The following is a 21,230-nucleotide window of genomic DNA, read 5'->3' as shown; positions in this document are numbered from 1 at the left end:
CATTTGAATGAAACCCTACTATATGCCGCAGTTACTTTCCAAGCAATTTTGTTGAAACTTTACAGGATGGTGGTTATCCAAAGATCGTGTTCTGACATTAAGTCCTAGATGGGCTAATTTACAAAATTATGTGTAAATGATAATAGGAAGAACAAAAGAGAAAAGAGGTGAAAAAAGAAACCATAGGCGCCGAAACTATTATAAACGCCCGAAACATTCTCATAAAAAAAATAGAACATGCCTCGTGTTTTAGGCAGTTCTCATAGCACCAGCAATGAAAGCCGCAAGCTCCTTCGCCTTCTCCCCGCGCGTCATGGTGAAATGATTAGCTCCATCCATGACGGTGATGCCGCCAACATTCTTCGCTCCAACAAGGGTATCCCATCCGTTAGGACCGAGATCGGTGCGGTTGTTCAGCAGCCACTGCATCTCGCGAGGATCGGGGCTTCCATCCTCGGCGGGGGCAGGACGGGGGTCATCGGGTTTGTTGCACACGCCATCCTTAGCCCAGACCATAAATGTCTTAGGGATCTTATCGGCGTGCTCGCTGTTGTCGAAGGGGAAGGGGGAGGCCTTGTAAGCATCAAGTGAATCGATGAAAGCTAGGAAATGCGGGAGCAGCCAGCTTGGTGGCGGAGCCTTGCCTTCGCCAAAGAGACCGATGGTGTCGAAGAACCCGTACAAACGACGAGGGAGTTTCTCGAGACCAATCGGGAAGGGCGAGTCTAGGAGGAGCAGTCGCTCGACACGCTCGCCTTCGTCAAAGATGAGGTGGCGGGCTGCATCGTAGGCACAGATACCTCCTGCAGACCATCCACCAAAGTTGTACGGGCCGTGTGGTTGGCGGCGACGGATTTCAGCAACGTAGGGGTATGTGAGCTCATCCAGGCTGAAATTCAACTTTTCCGGAGTTCGCATGTAGGGGCAGTTGAGTCCGTACACGCAGACATCGGGAGAGATGCCGGGAATGGTGGCGTACGAGGTGGCAGACCCGGAGCCATCAGGGAAGAGAAAGAGCTTCTGGGTGGCTGTCTTGGGGTTTCCTTGTAGCAGGATGGAGCTTGCAGGGGGGTGCTGGATGGCTGTCTTTGACACGACCTTGGGGGCTTCGGCCGGAATCTGCTCGGGGAGTTGGATTGGCGCAGAAGGACTGACCTTCGGCTTCAGATCCAGAGCGGTCTCGATTTCGTCGAGGGTTTGATTCTCGATGAAGAATTCTCCTGACAGGTCAAGGTCAAGATCCTCGCGAATCTTACCCAGGACTGTGAGCGACATCAAAGAGTCGAGACCCATCTCGGCGAGGTTAGCATCGCCCTCAAGCTCATGAGGCTCAACACCAATTTCCTCGGACAGGATCGCGCATATCTGCTTCATGCTATCATTCTGCTCGAGGGTCATGTTCTTTTTCGTTCACGGGCGAGGGAAGACCACTCGAGTTGGGCGATGAGATGTCGGTTGAGGATGCCGCAGATGACATATCGGGCTCGCTGCTAGAACTATCACTGCTGCTCTCACCGGGGCTCATAGAGAATAGGAGCTGCTTGAAGTCTTTGATGGTAGGCTGATCAACAAAGACGGAAGATTCCAGATCGATGCTCATCTCCTCGCGGTAACGACCGGTGACGGTCAATGAGAGAAGAGAATCAACGCCGTAGTCTGCAAAGTTCAAGTCGTCGGTCATCTCACCGGTAGACATTCCAACCTCTTCAGCCAAAATTGCGAGGGCACGAGTGACAATACCTGGGCCTGCAGACTTGGGAGAAGAGGCCGCACGAGCAGCTTTCTTGGTTGGGTTTGCCTTTGCCTTTTGGACATCAATAGGTGCAGGCTTGGCCTTAGCGGCAGGCTTCGCAGCAGAAGCACCGGCAGGAGGCAAGACGGTGTCCAGAATCTTCCGCGCCAGTGCTTGGAACTTGACTCCACCGTAAACCGCAACAATATCGTCGCCCTCAAAGAGGTAAACATCACCAGCCCAGATCGAGTCTTTCCACGGCTGCATGCGCACGTACGTGCGGTAGGTGACATTAGGATCAAACTTCTTCAAGCAACGCATCGAGTCCCAGCCATGGTTGACAAAGACTTGATTTTTGGAATCAGTCGCATCGCTAGCATTCATGATGAAACCGGACAGATGGCCGATACTGTCAATCCAGAACGGATTGCGGTGGAAGTTTCCAGGAGGAGCTTGGAACTTGACCAAAGCAGTAGCTTCATGCTGATCACTGTCCAGAATGACCTCTTGAATCGACTTGTAGTTCTCATCGTAATCAACAAGACTGGCAAAAAGCTTGTACACCATGCCGCGCTTCATACGGTGGGCATCACCAGTCTCGGTGCTTTCCTTGAGATGCTCGATGCTCCTCTTGATGAGATAACTGCTGCGCTTCCACTCCATCTCTGCAACGCTTGTGTTGAAGAACTTGACAGTGCAGGTGGCATGCTCGATTATCTTCTTCCCTTCGGGAGTGACAGACCAGACCTGGCAATGGGCACTCTCGTCACTCCAGTTGGCTGTGGCTGAAACACGGAAGAGCTGCTTGCCACCCTTCGCAATCATGGGCTTGGGAACGACGACATTGCAGACATCAAAGCCCCGTTCTTTCCATTCGGGCTTGTACTTCTCAACCAAAAACTCGCCAAGAGTCTGTGCAATATCCGCGTAAAGAGACTATTTCTTGTTAGTTATGGGTGAAGACGTTGTATTTACAGGCATTAGAAACTTACCGATGGGCAAAGGGCCGCTCCATTGACTTTGTGGCCTTGAATGACGCGATTCAGTTCGGGGTCCGCAATGTCATTTTCAATAACTACAGTGGCAGATTTCTCATCACCACTAGTCTCCAGAACCTTTTGGGCCGAAGTCGTCAAGTAAGTTGTAACAGGCGCAGACTCAGCCACAGACTTTGCAGGGGCACCCTTCAGCAGACAGAAGTTGTTGGTGTATGGGATCCAATAATTCTTCAAGTCCCACTTGTAAGCGGGCAGAGGAATAACCTCGTGCACAGAGCTGAACTCTTGGTGATACTCCTTCCAGCGGAGATCAATACCAGCCATGTACAGAGAAGAAAGACTGCTAGACAACACCTTCCAGGTATCCTCCTGGCGGCGAAGAGATGACACTGTTGTTGCTTGAGGACCGAAGGTTGACTTGACCATTCCTGAGCAGATGGGGTGGGAGCCAATCTCAACCCAAATAGTCTTATCATTCATCAGCTTAGCATGACGAGTGGCCTCAAGAGCAGCAAGGAAGTTGACTGTCTCGCGACAGTGTCTGGTCAGGTAGCTAGGGGCGAGGACATCAGGGTTGGCTTCATTGATAACATCTCCAAGGAGAGCCGAAACGAATGGGATTGTTGGCTCTTGGAAGGTAATGCCCTTGGAAATATCTGCCAGGTCTTCCAGAATAGGGTCAACCTGAGCGGAATGGAACGCAAAAGGCACCTTGAGCTTCGTGGCCTTGAAGCCCTCGTTGGCAAGCTTGTCTGCAAGCTGGTCAATTTTTCCACTAGGTCCGCTAATGACAGTCTCACTGGGCGCATTAATGCAAGCAATCTCGGTGGAATCATCCTCGAGATATTGCTTTACTTGTGCGACTGAAGACTTCACGGCAAGCATTGCATGGGTTCCCATCTCACACTTCTCAGTGAGTAGTTGAGCACGACGACCGGCCAGGAAGATTGTGTCGCTGATAGTCAAGACACCAGCGGCATTCAATGCTGCATATTCTCCCAGGCTGTGGCCGATGACAAATGTCGGGTTGACGCCGAGGGAGCTCCAGTACTTGGTGAGTGCCATCTGGATACAGGTGGTACCAAGCTGAGTAACGACGGGGCCTAGCTCTTCAACAGGGACACTTCCATCAACAAGAGGGATAATTGAAGGGAGACCCTGGCTCTTGGCAATGCGATCAAAGTGCTCGATGTGAGCTCGGAATTCGGAGTTGTTCTCGAACAGCTGGCTACCCATGCCTGTGTACTGAGCTCCCTGGCCAGTGAAGATGAATCCGACACCTGGAGCAGTCGCAGGCACGGGAGTAATACTCTCACGTCCGACACTAGTGCTAAGTCCGTTCTTGATCTCATCCAGAGTGGAACCGACAGCAAAAGCTCGGAAAGGGTGATGGATGCGTCGTGCCGTGGTAGTGTATGACAGGTTGGCGAGGAGATCCGCCTCTTTTACATTGAAAGAGTTCTTGTTAGTTTCAATGTATTGAGTCATGGCTGCAACGTTGTTCTTCAGAGCAGATTGAGAACGCGCGGAAACAAGCACGGAGTGAATGCCTCGCGGGTCTTTACCCTCACGCTCCCGGATCGGGGCGTCCTCGACCAGCAAAGCAGTGTTTCCACCGGCCGCTGAGAAGTTGTTGACAAACGTCTTTCGAGATCCGCCAACTGGTCGGTTCCAAGGGGTTGGTTCCAACGCAATGTGCACGTTTCGTTGAGCCAGGTCCGTTGGGAAGTTGTGGTTGATCTTAGTCTTAATACCGCAGTGAGGAGGAATCATGTTCTTTCTCATCATCATTAGCACCTTAAGCAATGCACAGACACCAGAAGCGGATTCTCCGTGGCCAATATTTGCCTTGGCAGAGCCAAGGTGAAGCGACTGAGCAGGTCCACGGCGATAGTCAGGTGCGAAGACATCCAAAACTGACTGCATTTCGACAGCGTCACCCGCTTGGGTTCCAGTGCCGTGCATCTCGATATAGCTAACGTCCTTAGGCTCAATGTTGGCCTCGTTGAGTAGTTTATCGAAAATGAAAGACTGGGCACCGACATGAGGGCGGGTGATAGAGACGGCCTCGGCTGAGTGGTTTGTATAGGCGCCATTGATGATACCATAGATAGGATCGTTGTCTGCATAAGCATCTTCGAGACGCTTCAGAACAATTGAACCAATACCATCCGCACGGCAGTAGCCATCAGCACCATCATCGAAAGTATTGCAGTTTCCAGTTCTTGACAGGAAGTGGCCACGATCCAAGCCAGCGTGATTGTCCGGATTCGTCAGGATATTGACTCCACCTGCGACAGCAGAGTCACAGTCATTTCTCCAAAGAGAATTGCATGCGACGTGGATAGCTGCCAGGCTGGAAGAACAGGCTGTATCCACACTGACACTTGGGCCGCTGAACTTGAAATAATAGTTGATACGTCCAGGCGTAAAAGCACGGTTGCCACCAGGGATGAAATAAGTGTCAATATCCTGGCCACTGTTGATTTCGCGATAGTCGTCACTGGTCATTCCGTAGAATACTCCAACTCGGTTTTTCTGCGTGGATGGGGTGCTATCAGGGATGAAGCCTGCCATCTCAAATGCTTCGTATGCGGTCAGAAGGGCAAGCCGCTGAGCAGGATCAGCCTGAAGTGCCTCGCGAGGAGACATGTTGAAAAAACGCGGGTCAAAATGACCGGGCTCATTGATCCAGCATCCGTATTGAACCTGGCTAGTGTTTCGAGTCTTTCCTTCCATGTCGACGTGAGCCTTCACATCCCAACGCGAGGCAGGTACTTCACGGTGAACATCCAGTCCTTTGTAGAGGAGATCCCAAAAGGCTTCAGTATCCTGTGCCTCTGGGAAGCGACCAGAGAGACCGATAATGGCAATCTTGGACTGTTCCGAACGACCGCTGCGATTATCTCCAGTCGAATCATTCTGCACATTGCCAATTTCGCTGTCAATCTCAAGGTCTGGGATTCCACTCTTTTTCAAAGCAGTGTATAAGCTTTGGGTTGCGGTGCTGGAGATCGGAAGGAGAGTGCATTTGGCAGGAGCCATCTCTAGTGCCGAAGAGCAGGCGTCGATAACCTTGTCCCAGCAAAGTTGACGTAGCAAAATCTCTTCAAGGGCAACCTTCAAGAGTGCCTCGAGATTTTCTGCTTCAAGCTCCTCACCAGTCTCACTGGAGAGAACTGGAATTTGCGGCACATAGGTCTCAAACTTCTCTCTAGGCCATGATTCCAGGATACGGTTGACATCCCTCGAATCATAAAGATGAGCTGCGTGGTAGGGGCCATGAATCGGTACCCGGACAGGCTTTTGCTCTTTAGAGAGGCAAGTGTCGACGAAAACTTGCAGAGTGCTTGGTGGACCACTAATTGTCAATCCATTGGGGCTGATAGCACTGATATACGGCTGGGAAACCCGGGGAAGAGCCTTCGAATTATTAGCATCAGATCGTTCTAATCAGCGAAATGGAATCAACTCACCTTGGCTTGGCCAAATACTTCGATCAATTTTTGGCCTTCTTGCTCTCGGATTCCAGAGACCAGCACAGACCAACTTGGCGATGGTGATTTGGCTGCTTCAACAAGTCCTCGGACCTTGGAAACGCACATTCCCAGTCTGAGGGCCAGAACAACCGTTTCAACACCAGCTGAAATCAGTTCTCCGACGGTGCTGGATGAGCTAACTGCGGCTGCGGCAAGCTGTCCAGTGCATAGACCAACGATGCAGCTCTCAGATCCTGACGGATAAGCATGACCAAGATCTCCGTAGTAACTATCGAAATTAGCTTAGCTTTCATGAAATCGTAAATTTTAGATATCTTACTGGATAAAGCATCCCAACTGGTAAATGGTCGTCAAAGCGCTCTCCAAAGCAGCGCTCGGTCCTGACTCACGATACCTGGCCAAGAGATCGACGATACTTGTAAACCGAGGGAACATCTGCCGCTGCGATGGTGGCAGCTGACTGATCTCTTTCCGCAATGCATAATAGCACTTTTGAAAGAACGAACTCAAAAGCGAGTCATTCTTGGCTTGCAAAAGGCGGCGAAGGCCCGAGTCGAAATTAGCAGTCTGATCTCCGAAGAGATACATGCGACTGGGGCCCACCATAATCCAACACGATGCTAGCCAGGGGTTCAAAACTTTACAAAGAAAGAGTCTCGAAAAAAGTACAAGGCGCGCGTAAATGGAAGGGCATCATACTTTATACGTTGATTTCCTGGTAATGATTTCCATGGTGGAGCTTGGTTGGATCAAAATGAATTCAGTCAGCCTATGGGTCCTCTGGACCCGTCTGAGCACATGGAATCAAATCACTGAATTTTCCTCCCCAATAACCTGCTTGTACTCGAGAATGGGAGTAAAGTGGAACAGACGCTCTGCGCAAGTGGAGCTTGTCTACGGCTTGGCGGGTTAGCTTCGGCTCGGGTAGTACTCCGTTCGAGCATGATTTGACTCTGCCAGGTCTGCCAGAACTTGACCAATGAAACGGTTACCATGGTCAAGGGTATGTCAGATGGGAAACTGCGATGTTTTCCATATTAAACCGGGCCCGGGTAACGGAAATAAAACCCGAGGCATCTCATTTCCTTGGAATTATGTCGAAACCCTGATCTGTCTCTTCAAGTCGACATAGGTACCGGGAGTCATGATAGGCTCCCGCTATCAAACCGCTGTTTGCGGATATAGTTGTTGCCGACCCAAACAAAAACGTTTCGAAAAGGGGGTCTGGATAAAATTTCAATACCTTATGAGCTATTAAAAACGCAAAAATACCGGAATAGGTAGGTACCTTAGACAGGAGTCAGATACAACTTCTCGTCAGTGTCGCTGGTTTCAGAAGGTTGCACCCGTAGGCTTCCTTATATGTCACGTGATATATGTGCCCTACACCCGTACCTACAACTTCTCCCCTGTGTACCTCAAACGGTGAGATTACTGAATAGAGGCAAGGATACTTAAAAAGTCACTTGAATTATATTACTCATACTCGAAAACCTGGAGAAAAATACAATATCTCTTTTCAGGCGTTCGTCAATAATGGCCCACTGATTAAATCATATATGTCGCTAACACCGGGTCTAGACTGAGGATGAATGCAACGACGAACTGATGTAGTATATCAGATGTAGATCTTATTAAGACTACAAGCTCTGAAGCTAATGGTACTTTTTATTTAATACGTCATCATTTTTTTGTGGCATGAGATTTCAGTGGTTGGGCAAAGATCAGATTTCAGCTAATCGAGACTCGGCACGTTGTTCTTTTCAACTAAAAGAGCGATTCCAGTGAAGATCTCTTGCGAATACTTCCAGTATCCATGGATGGAAAAATAACGAAGAAGACTCGGAAGCTGTAGAAAGAGGCATAAGCGGGGATACGGGGCTTGATATTTCAAAAAAATCGCTGACATAAAGCGCGCTCGAAGTGCTACAAGTCAGGAGCGCCTGCTCTTTGGGGGTTTCAGAGTCATAGTTATCTTCATCGTGGACAGTCAAAGTTCTAGCCACAGTCAGATAAAAAAAAACAGGAATCAAGCACGTCAAGGTATTTGCCGTCATACACTATAGTGATCGACATCGATCGAAGTGGGTGGGGGATGGGTGGGTCACGGACTGCGGACCGAGATTTCAACTGGAATTAGTAGATCCTACTGAATGTAACCATAAAAATACCGAGCACGTATTGTGATAGTCTTGAATATTTATTTATGCTATTGCGCTATTGATGATTTGGAAATGTGGCCAGATTGAGCAGGAAAAATATTAGTATAGATATCGTGTTTTTAAATGGAGTGGTTAGAAGGTTGAGGTTTTGGTATATCTCGAATGGCTTCCAGGTTAGATATCGCGATCAGCCTCCGAAACTCGGTCAGAAATTCTTTGACCAATAAGCTTCATGAGTTCATGGCGAGCCTGGTACCACTCGCCAAAGTCCTCAATCTCAGACGTGGCTGGCGGGGGTGTGAGAGGGCTGGCTTGAGCTGGAGATGGCGGGGAGCTTTGAGTGGACTGAGGGGTCTGAGGAGGTTTTGGATGGGTTGTCGAAGGTTTTAGAGGCGCCTGCGGGGTACTTGAGGTCGCGAGCGGAGCTGAAGATGCTGTGCCAGTACCGGGTGTGGGTGCCTGCGAGTGGCTAGACCAGAACGAACTCATAGTCTCACTCTCTCCTTGGTCACCAGCCTGCTCTTGACCAGAAGCCTGGGCTTGACCTGCACCTTGATCTTGACTAGTACTCTGTCCAGAAACCTGACCGGCGTCTGGGCTTTGGTCTTCGCCTGCCGGAACCTGCGGCCACGCATCAACACCATCAAGTAGAGCGACTGCCATACCATTGGCCATGTGCGTCTCAATGTGACAGTGGAAGAGGAAGGGACCAGGGTTTACCACCTGATATCGGAGAATCATCCAAGTCGGACCATTGGCACCCTGAGTGACAAAGGTGTCTCTCATTTGAGGATTGTCCAGCTGGAAAAATTCGGGATGTTGAGCAATCGCCTCATCAGTGCTTGCCCAGCTGAAGGTGCCAGGTCCGACACCGAGAATGAAGGCTTTGTTGGAATGTTTATGCATGACATGCGGCGCTTGGGTAGCTGGTGTATTGGGCATGTTACCTAGCTGAAGAAGCAGATCCACCCAAGTGCCGTTCTTAGTCTGGATGGTGACTTGGTCGGCAAGATTATTCTTGGCATTCAAGTCATACAGAATAGGGTCATCCCAATTAGCCATCATGTCATAGAGGGCACCCCCAGCGGCAGTCCAAGTGTAAGAGGAGCCCCAACGACCAAGGGTCAGGTTGACCAGCTGATCCGCGTGGCGAGGGATGGACACAGGAGGATAAGGTTGGATAGCTCTGTTATCTAGAGGCTTAACTGAGGCCGATGTGTTTCTGCCACCATAGTCCACGTAGGGAGCGGAGGGGCTGGTATTATCGGAGCCTTTGTATCGCATAGTGGCAAAACCGGAGATGACTTGGTCACCCTGTGTGTCGGGAATTCGAATGGTATAGTCCTTGGGTGGCTTGTCCAGTTTGATCATCGCAGCGTAGCGCTCTCCGCTGAAAATAGAAAATGTCTCTGCAAGTTGAGGCTCAATGTATGCGCCATCAACCTCATAGATGTACATGGGGTGTTCATCAATAGAGAACATCAGCGCCTTGAGCGCAGCCGCACTGATAAGCTTGAGACTAACCCATCCAGCTTGAGGATCGACTTCAATGATTTCATGGAGGCCAACAGTAGGGGTGCAGGCAGAGTTCAACCCTACTGGAATTAGCTCGGGATGAGTGGGAAAATTGCCTTGAGTCTCATATATGGTAGGGAGGCAGCTGTGATTGGAAGTTCCGCATTAGTTAATGGATTGGTGACCGTATCTTAGTCTATGAAGCTTACCCTTTATCCGTCAAAGGCTGGTTGTTGATTGCAGTGCTAAGGTACGGTAGCTCGACGCTGGAAATGTTTGCGGTACCCGGACAATACACTGCCCCGCGTCCGTTGACAAGAATACTATCAGAGCATCTGAGAATTGTTAGTTGAAGGTCAGAGCCAGATACTGGTAGAATGCGCTAAACTGACATGATGTTGACCTTGGTGTCTTCTTCGGCCTTCTGATACTCAGCTGCGGTAAGGTGATCCCAATCGGAGAGCATAACAAGTTGTGGATTTTTCTCCGCGGCTTTCATTGCGTTGATATCAGCAGGATTGCTTGAGATAAAATGGAAAGGATCGGGTGTTCCGGAAGATGGACTAGAAAATATCAGCTTGACGTTCGATAGGTTCACTGTTTGCATGGTGAAGCTTCTCACCTGATCCAGATGGGTCCATATAGTCCATCCATGAGCTCGGCCTGAGCATGAGCGTGATACCAGTATGTTCCATATTGGGTTGCCTTCCACTTATATGTCCAGCTATGACCAGGCTGGATTGGCTTCTGAGTAAGTCCAAGGACTCCATCAGACCATGGTGTACCTCGTTGCTCAATTCCATGGAAGTGAAGCGAGGTATTGTAAGGCAGATTGTTGTGGACGACCACTTCGACATCGTCACCCTGTTCTAACCGCAGCTCTGGACCAGGGAATTGATCATTCATAAACACCAGTTCTCGAACATTGCCATCTGGGGCACCCTTTTGCCAAGTCAAGTCCAAATCAAAGTGGACTTGCTTGGCTAGCACCAGAGGGGCCAGGCCAGTGCTAGCTAGCGCCAACAAAGTTCTCATTGGTGCCATGGCCAAGAAACAATCTGCAATTGCAGATTATAGTAAAGACTCGATGAATGATCGAAAAGTTGGATACTTTTAGCATGCGACGAGGCTGATGGATCGGGTTTGATCAGCCAGCGTCTAGCCGTTGAAATATTAGTACCACTTGGTAACGGGGGCACCCAGATATTTCCAAATTAGTGGAGACTATCGCGTTGATATGTTGGAGACTGAACAGGGGATACTTATTCACCACGACATTGGCTCCTGAGCCCCTAGAATCGAGTTTGCATTTTTGGGCAAAATTGCCAGGAAAGCGACTTTAATGCTGTACTCAATACTGTTTGGTTAAACTGCAAGGTAGAGAGATAAGCCCTGGAGCCCGATAGCCACACTCTGGAATGTAGAGGTGACGGATTGAGCCCTTAATCAACTAATTCCCATTTTGAACTGCAGGATAAACTAGCCCGAAGGCTCATTCAGAGACCCTCTGGGAGATCTGGAGAGACTTTCTCTCACCAGTCTTCTCTGAGCGATATCTGCCAATCAGCATTAGATCACGATTCCTCGTGAGACCATGGCATATCTTGTTCGAGCGTGGGATATTGATTTGTAGTGGCTGGGAATTCCTTGACGACCATTCTGGAATGCCCGCCATGCCTGATCCGGCACCATAGGGCCGTGCAGCAAGACACGTCCTTGCTTGGGAAAGGATCTGCTTTACGCGCAGGAATTTCATGGGTCGCGAAGTTTGGACTGGAATATCCAACCAAGTTGGGGCACATAGTTGAGCGTGGCAAGGATCATGGCAGCGACTTGGCAATGATTGAGTTAGCTGTGCTGAGAGAAACTCGGCTGTCAAAAGCGGAGTATGTTGAAAAAGAGGACTTGAAGTTGGCAAGGGAGGCGGTAAAAGCCGCCGCGTTACGCTTGCCCAAAGCCGGATTGAAAGACTCAGAAAAGTAGGCTATTTTGCGCAGATCCTTTCTAAATAGCACCATGTATGTATTCTGCTGAGGTTAAGGTTTCTCAATAGTGTTGATATTTCAGCGAGATCGACAAGCAGAATGCTATGTGCCAATATATTCAGGCTCGATGTGGTTGGTCTTTGCATGGAAATCATAACAAACCATTGGGCACCAATACCATGATGTTTGATACCCTAGCGGGGCATCCAATCGAATGGGGGATGAACTAGTGGAAGCGGGTTACTGGGGGTTTGGTTTGCGACGAGCTTGAACCATGGATCCGAGGTTGAGCCGCGCAGGAGGAGACTTTACATTTGGGCCGTCCCGACTGGTTTTCTAGGACGGTGTAGAATGTAATGAAATATTATAGTCGACTTGAGTGCCTTATTTGTTTGAAATAAGATACAATTCATCAAAGCAATGCTAAGAACCAGCCTGTTTTAACTAATTCATCATGTTGTATGCCCCGGTTGCGCTGGAAACTTAAGCTTATCGCGATAAGAGGCCACTCCGCCGCTAGACCTGATCGGGTCACCACGTAAACAACCTGAGAAGACCCTCGGGCCTCACCGAACCTCTGGCGTTCCCTTCCTCCTCCCCTCACCTCCCAGTCGCATTCGCCCTCGTGTTTTTCCGGCTTGGTTGGTGGGTCGGAACTTGGTCTCTCTTTTTTCTGTGCGCTACACCGTCAATTATGGCTGCCTGAGTCGAACTTCCTTCAGCGGCCGTGCGTTACCTTACCCCATCTGACTCCCACTTTCCAGCTACGCCTGCGACAACCTTACCCCAACCTGCCCTGCCAACAAATAACCGGCCTCCCACAAACGAATTGCGCGCCGAAATCTACGCTGACCGCCAATTTCTCTCAAACAACTTGCGCCGTGAATTATCTCCTGTTAAATCAACATCGAGCCCGTCGCGATGACATCCAACGGCGGTCAGCTGCCGCCGCGATTTCCGTGTTGGTGTCGAGCGGTATACTCATGGGGGGGAGAGACAACGAAAGATTTAGGGTTTGTGGAAGGCGACCTGATCGAATGTCTGAACGCCGGGGATGGGCAGTGGTGGATGGGTCGGCTACGCCGTGACAGACGAGCTGTTGGGCTGTTCCCCTCCAACTTCGTCGAGCTCATGAGTGAAGATTTTGTCCCTATAAGTCGAGATACCAGTCCCATGGTGCTTTCCGGATCTTCTCCCATCAACAATCCCACATCGGCCCCAAAGAAGACGAAAACCGTGTTTCGCAAGCCCTTCCAGGCTCACAGAGAAGCATTATCTCCAGCCTCGAACTTGGCGCGCAGTGGATCGAACACACCCATTAAAAGCTCAATTCCTCAGACACCACCTCGAGACGGAAGTACTCCTCGAAGTGTCAAACCTTTGCGCACACATGTATCTGCCGTCAAGAATCAAGGATCAATGTCACGGCCGTCCTCTGTATCTTCGCGACCCTCATCTCGTGGGGTCTCTCCCATCGTCTCCCCCCGCGCATCAGTAGAGCCGGAAAGGTCACCTTCTGCTCTGGTAGCTCGTGGAAGTATTTCATCACCACGGCCGTCATCGCGGCCCGTTTCTCGAGAAGTTTCCCCAATGGTATTACAAGAACCAGAGCCCGACCCCGAGCCAGAGCGTGAAGACTCACCTCCTCCGCCACCCCCTCCTCCGCATCGAATCGCACTGCAGCGTGGTCCGTCGCATTCTCCTCAACCAAACCACTCTCCACAGCCAGCCGTATATTACCAGCAGCCTCATTCACCACAACCATATATGCATTACGAACCGCCGCGTTCTCCACAACCACCTGCGCACTATCAGCCGCCCCGCTCCCCGCAACCGCCTGCGCACTATCATGCACCCCGATCTCCACAGCCACCTATGCATCATAATCAACCACACCGACGAATGCATTCTCCACAGCCTCCTCCATCCAGATCCCAGCGGCACTCTCGATCGCCCACGCCTTTGAATATGAACGATCGATATGTGATATTCGCACGTACGCCATCGCCCGGCGCACGTTCGACGCACTCGGCCCATTCTGCCGTTTCAGCACAATCAGATGCAAATGGAAATACCCCATCTCCATTAAGGGATGCCATGGAAGATGTAATGACTTCCCTGCAAGACATGGGACTACCTCGCCAAGCTCCGTCGCCTTCCCCTCGCCAGGCACCCTCGCCATCTCCGCCGCCGTCTTTTAACAACCCTTGGTCCGAAGATCTTTATAATGAAATGAATGACCGAACACCCCCGGCAACAAGACGCCGACCGCTAACTTCCCTTGGGTTTGATGGAGAGCCCGTGCAAAGTGTGCCGGTACATCGCAATAGCGTATATTCCCACGATCACTACATGGATGGCCCTCCGCAACTCAACAATTACGTTCAACGAATGGAAAGCCGATTGCGCCAGTTGGAAGACCAGAACCGGTCGCCTGAAGATGAAGATGGAGATCCTGTAGATGATGATGCGCCTCCCCCACCTCCTCCCAAACACGCTACTTATCATCCACGCAACAACTCGATCCCAGCACAATATCCCCACCTGCGTGGCCGCCGTTCTGGACAAGATATGAGAAGCGACGCCCTCAACCGTACTTTCACCACCAAGTCTAGCGCCACAAGCTCCAGTGGTATCCAAAGTATTGGAACCAATGTGACTACCAGCACAGACAAAACAAGTCAAAGTCTGATGAGTGGTGCATCTGCCGGAGGTTTTAGTGCGACCAGTGCCGGTAGCTATGCACGACGGAATGGTGGTAATGACCGACCGAACACTGCTATGGACAGTTTTCGTTCGCGTGGATTTAGTGATGCCGGCAACCCAGAAAGGCCAGAAACACCCATGACTGGCGTGTCTTACCACTCAAGTCATAACACGTCCCGCCAAGGAGCATCCTCTGCTATTCCCTGGTCGGCCGCTGACCATGATACCGGAGACTCTGGCGGTGTCTTTGGTGGTCTTTCAACGCCAAAGTCCAAAAAACAGGGGTTCTTCAAAAAGATTTTCGAATCTGCCAAGACGGGCGCCGCAAGTGCAAGGAGTAGCATATCGGTTGGTCATGGCGGGGGAACCCCATCCCCAACCAAAGGCAACAGGGCTGTAGATGTGGTTTCGCCTCTCACTCCTCACTCTACTCGTGAGAACGCTCGTGATATGGGACTTGGGGCAAGCCCTATCGATTGGGTTCAGGTTCGACGTGATGTCAACCGAGCATCGTCCCCCAGTCGAAATGAGAGAGTTGAACGCGCAGAGCGTTGCCAGATGATGGACCACCCGGTGATTTACTCAGTCGAGGAGCTACAGGATACCGCAGAGGGCGACGAGAATATCGATGGCTTGCCTGTCCACGAACCGACGAATTTTCATGCGGCTAACATGAATCTCGTCGACAAAAGTGCTCGTTTTATCAGCAGTCTTCCACCCATGACAAACTCCATGAGCCTTGCGCAGGGTTATATCTGCCGTCCCTATAAGAGCGATGTTCAACGACTTCGCGCTATATTTACTTGGGTCAGCGAAAAGATTGCTTGGGAAGAGCCTCTGGATGGCCTGGAGGTTGATATCAAACGGGTTTTACAAGCCAAACGGGGAACCCCTGAAGAGATCGCGCTCTTGGTACACGAGATGTGCGGTGCTGTTGGTATACATTCTGAAATCATCCACGGCTATCTCAAGTACCCGGGTGACACACTCGACTTGGAAAGTCTATCTCGTCCAAATCACTGGTGGAACGCGGTTTTAGTCGATGGGGAGTGGCGTATGATGGACTGTGCACTAGCAAACCCCACAAACCCTCAAAGAAGCCGCTTCGTCACCACCAACTCTTCAATTGCTGAAAGCTGGTACTTCTTGGCTCGTCCGCTACAATTCTGTTATACCCACGTCCCACTTTACCCCGAAGAGCAGCACATCGTCCCTCCGGTTTCGCCTGATGTTTTGCTAGCACTTCCAGCTGTTTGCCCGCAATATTTCAAGCTGGGGACTCAATTCCCGGACTATGATACAAGCTTGATGCGAATTGAAGGACTGGAGTGCATGCAAATATGCGTAGTTGTTCCTCCTGATGTCGAATGCGCAGCTGAAGTTGAGGCCCCGGCTTTTGCCTGCGATGCCGATGGTGACTTCTTCGAAAGTGGAGACATTTTGCGCAAGCGAGCACTTGTTCAGCCTGACTGGTTCGGTGGAAAAAAGCGAATTACCGTCAAGGCCGTTCTCCCTGGCGACGAGGGCCAAGGCGTCTTGAAGCTATATGCCGGCAAGAAAGGCCTTATGCACTCGAGCAAGGATATCCCCCATCCCTTGGCATTGGCGATTCCGATCATGCATAGCGGAGAAAACCCACCATATGACTTCGTTCTCCGCCATCCCACGCCCCATGCGCAGCGCCACGATCTTTACATTATGCAGCCGCAATGCTCACGTCTCGCCGTGAATAACACCTTTGTCTTCGCTGTCCGCCAGCACCCGGCCGCGCCATCGATACCACCCAAGGACGATTACTATACTCACGGCCGTGCTTCCCCGTCATTATTCAACCGTCCCTCTAGTGCTCTCAGCATGGTATCGAGTACAGCACCGTCTACCGTCTCGAGTAACTCCAACGAGTTCTCCGCATCCACATCAGCCATCTCATCTACACGATCCTCTTCTGGGCGTGAAAAACCAGCGAAGTTGGCTATCCAATCCCCATCGGGCAAGATTCTTCGCCTTACCCGGAAGGCCGACCACATGATCAGCAGTGAGAACCCCGGTAACTCCGTCACTGACGCCGTGGCCGAAGGCAGTGTCTGGGAGACAGTAATCAAGATCGGTGAGCGTGGCACCTGGCGTGGCCTGGTCCTTGCTGATCGGGTTGCTCGCTGGTGCGTGTTCTGCGAGTGGGAATGCGTTTGATATTGGTATATCATATCTTGAACTTAACGTTCGAGCATCAATTATGATATAGCAAGTGGAGTGGTTGTTTCATCTTTCTTTTCTTTTTCTCTGAATGTTTTTGCATATGCTGCGTTTTGTTATGCTAATTTGCGTTTCCTATCTCTTTTCCTTTTCTCCTTCCATTCTGGCATTCGCATCAGGTCGGCTTGGAGCATTGCATATATTGCATTTCCATTTTGTGTTCTATTTGCAAACATTTGCGTCGCCTGTTGGTGTTTGGTGTTCGGATTAATCGGGAATTTCATGAAAAAAAAAATCAAACTACATCACACCGGAAACATGTCGAATCTCCTCAACCCTGCGTCCAAGAACGCTCATCGACCGTATTCGTAATCTCGTACAATTTTATCTTCTATATTCGTATTATCATGAAAGTTCACATTTCAAAGCTTTGCCACCGCCGAACGAAGCATAGGGGCGACCTGCTTCCTGCTGGCAGTGGAATTCGTCTGTAGCCAGAGCCGGCTCCAGAGACCAGCCTCTCCGTCCAAGTAGGATCGAATCTCCGAATCATCGAGATGAATTTCTTCCTTATCGACCGATGTCCAATTTTCAAGGCCTAGTTCCGAAGAGTCCTGCTTAATGAAAGCATTGATACCATCGATAGCGACGCTCTCCTGTCCGGCAGCGCCCATGAAGAGTTCACGGGAAAATTTGTCACCAGCGGATGTAAAAGAGGACATCACAACCACAAGATCGAGCTGCTTGTCGTCTGCATTGGCGAATTTCTTCGTTCTTTCCAGAAATTCGTGACAGCCGCCAGCCTTCTGAATGAGCCAGCGGATCGGCTTTACCGAAGAGCAAAATCCCAGCTTGATACTCGTCTTCGACGACCGTGTCGTCTCAGTCCAATCCTTATAATCGCGGTCCAGGATCTCCTCGAATTTCAAAAGGTCGAGACTATTTTTCTTCGCGTCCAGGATCTGCTCATAGAACGTCTCCATCTCCCACTCACCATGAGCAGAATCCACAAACGTCCGCAGGAACTCCACAGATCGAACATCAATATCCGTAACCTTGCCCTTGGCAGTGAGATTCGATGTATCAATAAGTATCGCAGCCAAAGCAAGCTTCGCAATTTGCGCCATTTCCCCCGCAGACGACGCCTCCAAACACGCAGCCCAAAGCCCACTCGACTCCAATTCATCCGCAATTAAAGAAGAGCATGACCCCGGACCCGGCTGAATGATCATAGGCTGGCCCTGCGGCAAAGTATCGCGCGCCGGAACAAAGTCCTCATCAACGTGGTGATCAATACACCCCACCGTGCGAAAAGAAACCTCTTCCAACCCGCCCACGGACCCGGTGCCCTTCTGCTCACCGCGAATCGGCATAGCATTCCAATCGACCATCACCGCGTCCGCGAAAATTTTCTCTCCGCCCGATCGCCCCTTCAACGCCTGCGCAAAATCCGCTACCGTCACAAGGTGTTCGTGCAGGATCTTACCCGCGGATTCGGACGTGTTGTCGAAGCGTTCGGCCCTTAGCGCGGGGAAATTTGTCGACAGCCATAGTGCGGTGACGAATTCGGGTCGCAATCGGTAAAGCTCTGAGCTGGCGGGGACGGTTGGGAGATTAATTAGAGGGATGTGGGGTCTTGAAGTGAGAGTTGGTTGGCGGTTGTTTGCGCAGTAGGAGTAGATTATGGCGGAGATTATCGAGTCGAGGTCGGCGGAGGGATTGCCTAGGACGTAAATGGGGGCCTCGGGTAGGCTGCCTGCGAGAAATGCAAGATGTGTTTGACGGGCATGGCGGAGGAATTGGAGAAGGGTCATCGCGAACCTTGGAAGGGGAATTTGAGAGGACGGACGGGTGAAAAGATGAGAAAAGAGGTGATGTGAGGTTGGTGCAGTCAAGTGTTTTCGGCTGTGATGCTCGCTACGTCATTTCGTCAACTGTCCACTTTCCAACCAGATCAACATTTATTGAAGTTGTACTCAGAATAGATTTCCAATGCTTATTTTTCGATCTACTCCTAGCCTTGAGCTTACATTCATTTCCATTTTTATTTTTATTTTTGCTGGTTTTCAGAGATTGCTAACTATTCGAATTGAAATATGGGAACGATTTAAGACAAAACATCGAATTGGCACTAGAGGAACTTGAATATCTCATTTAAACATAGTCTAGCTGCCACTAATAATCATGCGCCATTGCCAGTGGAATGAGTTTCACCTTGTAGAGAAGTTACATCTGATTGTATTTCCTCAACCCCCCTGGGTGTGTTAAAAAGAATCATCTGGGTCCTCAGAGGTGTCGAGAACAGGTCCGATATAGTTTTTTTGGCCCCATATTAGATACCAGATGGCCGAGACAGAAACAAATCCCACAAAAACCACCGAGGCGTAATTCATGGTATCTTTCGTGACCACGGCTGATGTTGGCATTGAAAAGAGAGGGACAGCGACAAGAGACCAGCCTGGAAGAGGAAATGATTAGATATCGTGGACGGGAAAGGGATGGAAATTTCTTACATATACAAACAATATTGCAGAAGACTCCGAGAGAACCAAGATTGAAACGGCCTTGCATGACATCGAGGCGCTTCCGAAGTAGCAAAGATACGGTCACCGGGCAGGCATAACTAAGAGTCAGAAAGATCACACCAACACCAGAGAAGGCATTGAATGCCGCACTTGAGCCAAAGTATATTAGTCCGAGAAGAATTTCAATGACCATTCCCAAAAACATGGCATTGAGAGGGATGCCAAGACGTTCATCAACTTTTTTCCACCATCCAGAGCCAGGAATCGCGCCATCTCGTGCGAAAGCCCAGGTGCATCGCGATGTCGCCGTCACACAGCCTATTCCACAAATCAAACCCAGAACCAAAAGTGGAATAAGAAGACAAAAGGCGCCAACCGAGTTGCCAGTCGCAGACAGCATGATAGTTGGAACCGGTTGTCCGGATGGGATGCTAGCCAGCATGGGGATATCAGGAAGGACGAAAGCGATCGGGAGAAGAAAGGCGAGACCAGCGAACATATTGAGCATTACTCCTCCGACAATTGCCCGGGGTACCTGAATTGCTGGCTGACGAACTTCCTCACACATACTGGGGGTTGATATTAGTTCAATATTTCGAACACGGAATGAAGTACGAATGGTGAGAGGGTAGACTCACGACGTCACCATTCCTGATGCCGAAAGTCCATAGGCGGCTTGAAGAAGACCAATACAGAAAGACCAACCATCTGGCCATTGCGACTGAGGCTCGAATGAAGTAAAAACCCATTTCGCGGAATTTCTACCATTATGGGCAACAACAAGGATCGTGATGAGGATAGCGCTGACTCCAACGAGGGTCCAGAAGATAGCGAAAGTCTAATAAACGAGGGAAATACCAAAGTTAGTCGCAAAAGAACGAAATTCATTAGAAGATTTAGAGAATAAAGCACACCTCAAGATGGGTGAGCCACCTATTACCAAAAGCCGGGAATGCATGGCAAATAAAGGTAATGGCAACGAAGATGAGGAATGACTGGTAAGCCTGAAACTCTTCAGCAATGCCAGCACCGGATGAAGTTTTGAAAACATTAAGACTCTCCACGAAGAAGAGCGCGGTCGCAAAGTTGACCGCAAGAGTTATAGTGATATTACCGGCAACATAGGACCAACCGCAAATCCAGGCTGTTACCCGGCGACACCATTTAGGGGAGAGAGCGAAAGTCTGATAGTAGACCCCACCAGCAGTAGGGTAGACAGATGTTATCTCTGCTAGAGAGCTAGCTACACATAGCATAATGAGGGAGACAAGAATCCAACCCCAAACCATGTTCGCTGAGCCACCCCCAATGATTGAATATGACATGGTCGTTGAAAGTCCGTATGGTACCGAAGCAAGGATAAAGCACATGAAAACCACCTGCCATGTTGATCGATTCCGTGATAGCTCTGCAGTGTACCCGAGCGCTTCCAAGTTTGAATCAGCAGTTGGCTTGTCTGATAATGAGCCTTTCTGTATCTTTTCTGCTGTTGACATGATTTCAATTTTCTGGTCGAAAAGGAAAAGTAAGTTAGCGGAGATTGTTGCTCCTGTCAAGCGTTATAAGAACGGGACGACCGGATTGTGATAAATTCGCTTAGTGTTAGAGGATACATCTCGGTATTAATTTGCCTTTGGTACGCGGGATTCTCCCCGAATCTTTGCGTGGATCTTGGTAATAAAATACTGTTCTGGGGCAACATGAACAGCATGGTTTGCTAACTCCGCAGAGACCCACCTGTTGTGAGGGGCATGTATGTATTGTAAAATCAAGATTTCAGTAGAATTTCTCGCATTGGATAGCCACCACTTAGGAAGCCATATCCGGGCTACTAGTTGATTATAGTCGCTAGTACTTTCATCTTGCTTTGATTTTTGTCATGCAAGCATCCAAAATTCATCTATCTATGATGCT

The 21,230-nt window shown here is 50.0% G+C and overlaps 5 protein-coding genes across 5 annotated transcripts; 1 reads left to right on the top strand and 4 right to left on the bottom strand.

The window, feature by feature from the left end:
• Nucleotides 1-249: 249 nt before the first annotated feature.
• Nucleotides 250-6,836, bottom strand: pksP (polyketide synthase alb1; the record flags this gene model as incomplete). The annotated part of the gene is made up of 5 exons (XM_057107829.1): nt 250-1,383; nt 1,415-2,668; nt 2,725-6,153; nt 6,207-6,498; nt 6,550-6,836. The coding sequence occupies 5 exons, from the start codon at nt 6,834-6,836 to the stop codon at nt 250-252; spliced, it is 6,396 nt and encodes a 2,131-aa protein (XP_056955207.1).
• Nucleotides 6,837-8,566: 1,730 nt separating this feature from the next.
• On the bottom strand, nt 8,567-10,951 carry N7533_011178 (Multicopper oxidase type 2; the record flags this gene model as incomplete). Its single annotated transcript, XM_057107828.1, has 4 exons — nt 8,567-10,052; nt 10,117-10,242; nt 10,300-10,470; nt 10,530-10,951. 4 exons carry the CDS (start codon nt 10,949-10,951, stop codon nt 8,567-8,569), a joined length of 2,205 nt encoding a protein of 734 aa, XP_056955206.1.
• Nucleotides 10,952-12,813: 1,862 nt separating this feature from the next.
• On the top strand, nt 12,814-16,788 carry N7533_011177 (putative SH3 domain protein (Cyk3); the record flags this gene model as incomplete). Its single annotated transcript, XM_057107827.1, has 1 exon — nt 12,814-16,788. The coding sequence occupies one exon, from the start codon at nt 12,814-12,816 to the stop codon at nt 16,786-16,788; it is 3,975 nt and encodes a 1,324-aa protein (XP_056955205.1).
• A 425-nt stretch (nt 16,789-17,213) lies between these two features.
• N7533_011176 (putative exopolyphosphatase) lies at nt 17,214-18,605 on the bottom strand (the record flags this gene model as incomplete). Its single annotated transcript, XM_057107826.1, has 1 exon — nt 17,214-18,605. One exon carries the CDS (start codon nt 18,603-18,605, stop codon nt 17,214-17,216), a length of 1,392 nt encoding a protein of 463 aa, XP_056955204.1.
• A 450-nt stretch (nt 18,606-19,055) lies between these two features.
• Nucleotides 19,056-20,812, bottom strand: N7533_011175 (uncharacterized protein; the record flags this gene model as incomplete). The annotated part of the gene is made up of 4 exons (XM_057107825.1): nt 19,056-19,249; nt 19,305-19,885; nt 19,955-20,154; nt 20,231-20,812. The coding sequence occupies 4 exons, from the start codon at nt 20,810-20,812 to the stop codon at nt 19,056-19,058; spliced, it is 1,557 nt and encodes a 518-aa protein (XP_056955203.1).
• Nucleotides 20,813-21,230: the final 418 nt, after the last annotated feature.

Source organism: Penicillium manginii, assembly GCF_028828005.1.
Source record: "Penicillium manginii strain IBT 31320 chromosome Unknown utg000008l:1.0-3226943.0:1.0-3228205.0, whole genome shotgun sequence".
Classification (NCBI taxonomy): domain Eukaryota; kingdom Fungi; phylum Ascomycota; class Eurotiomycetes; order Eurotiales; family Aspergillaceae; genus Penicillium; species Penicillium manginii.
This window is presented reverse-complemented; position numbering and strand designations above follow the sequence as displayed.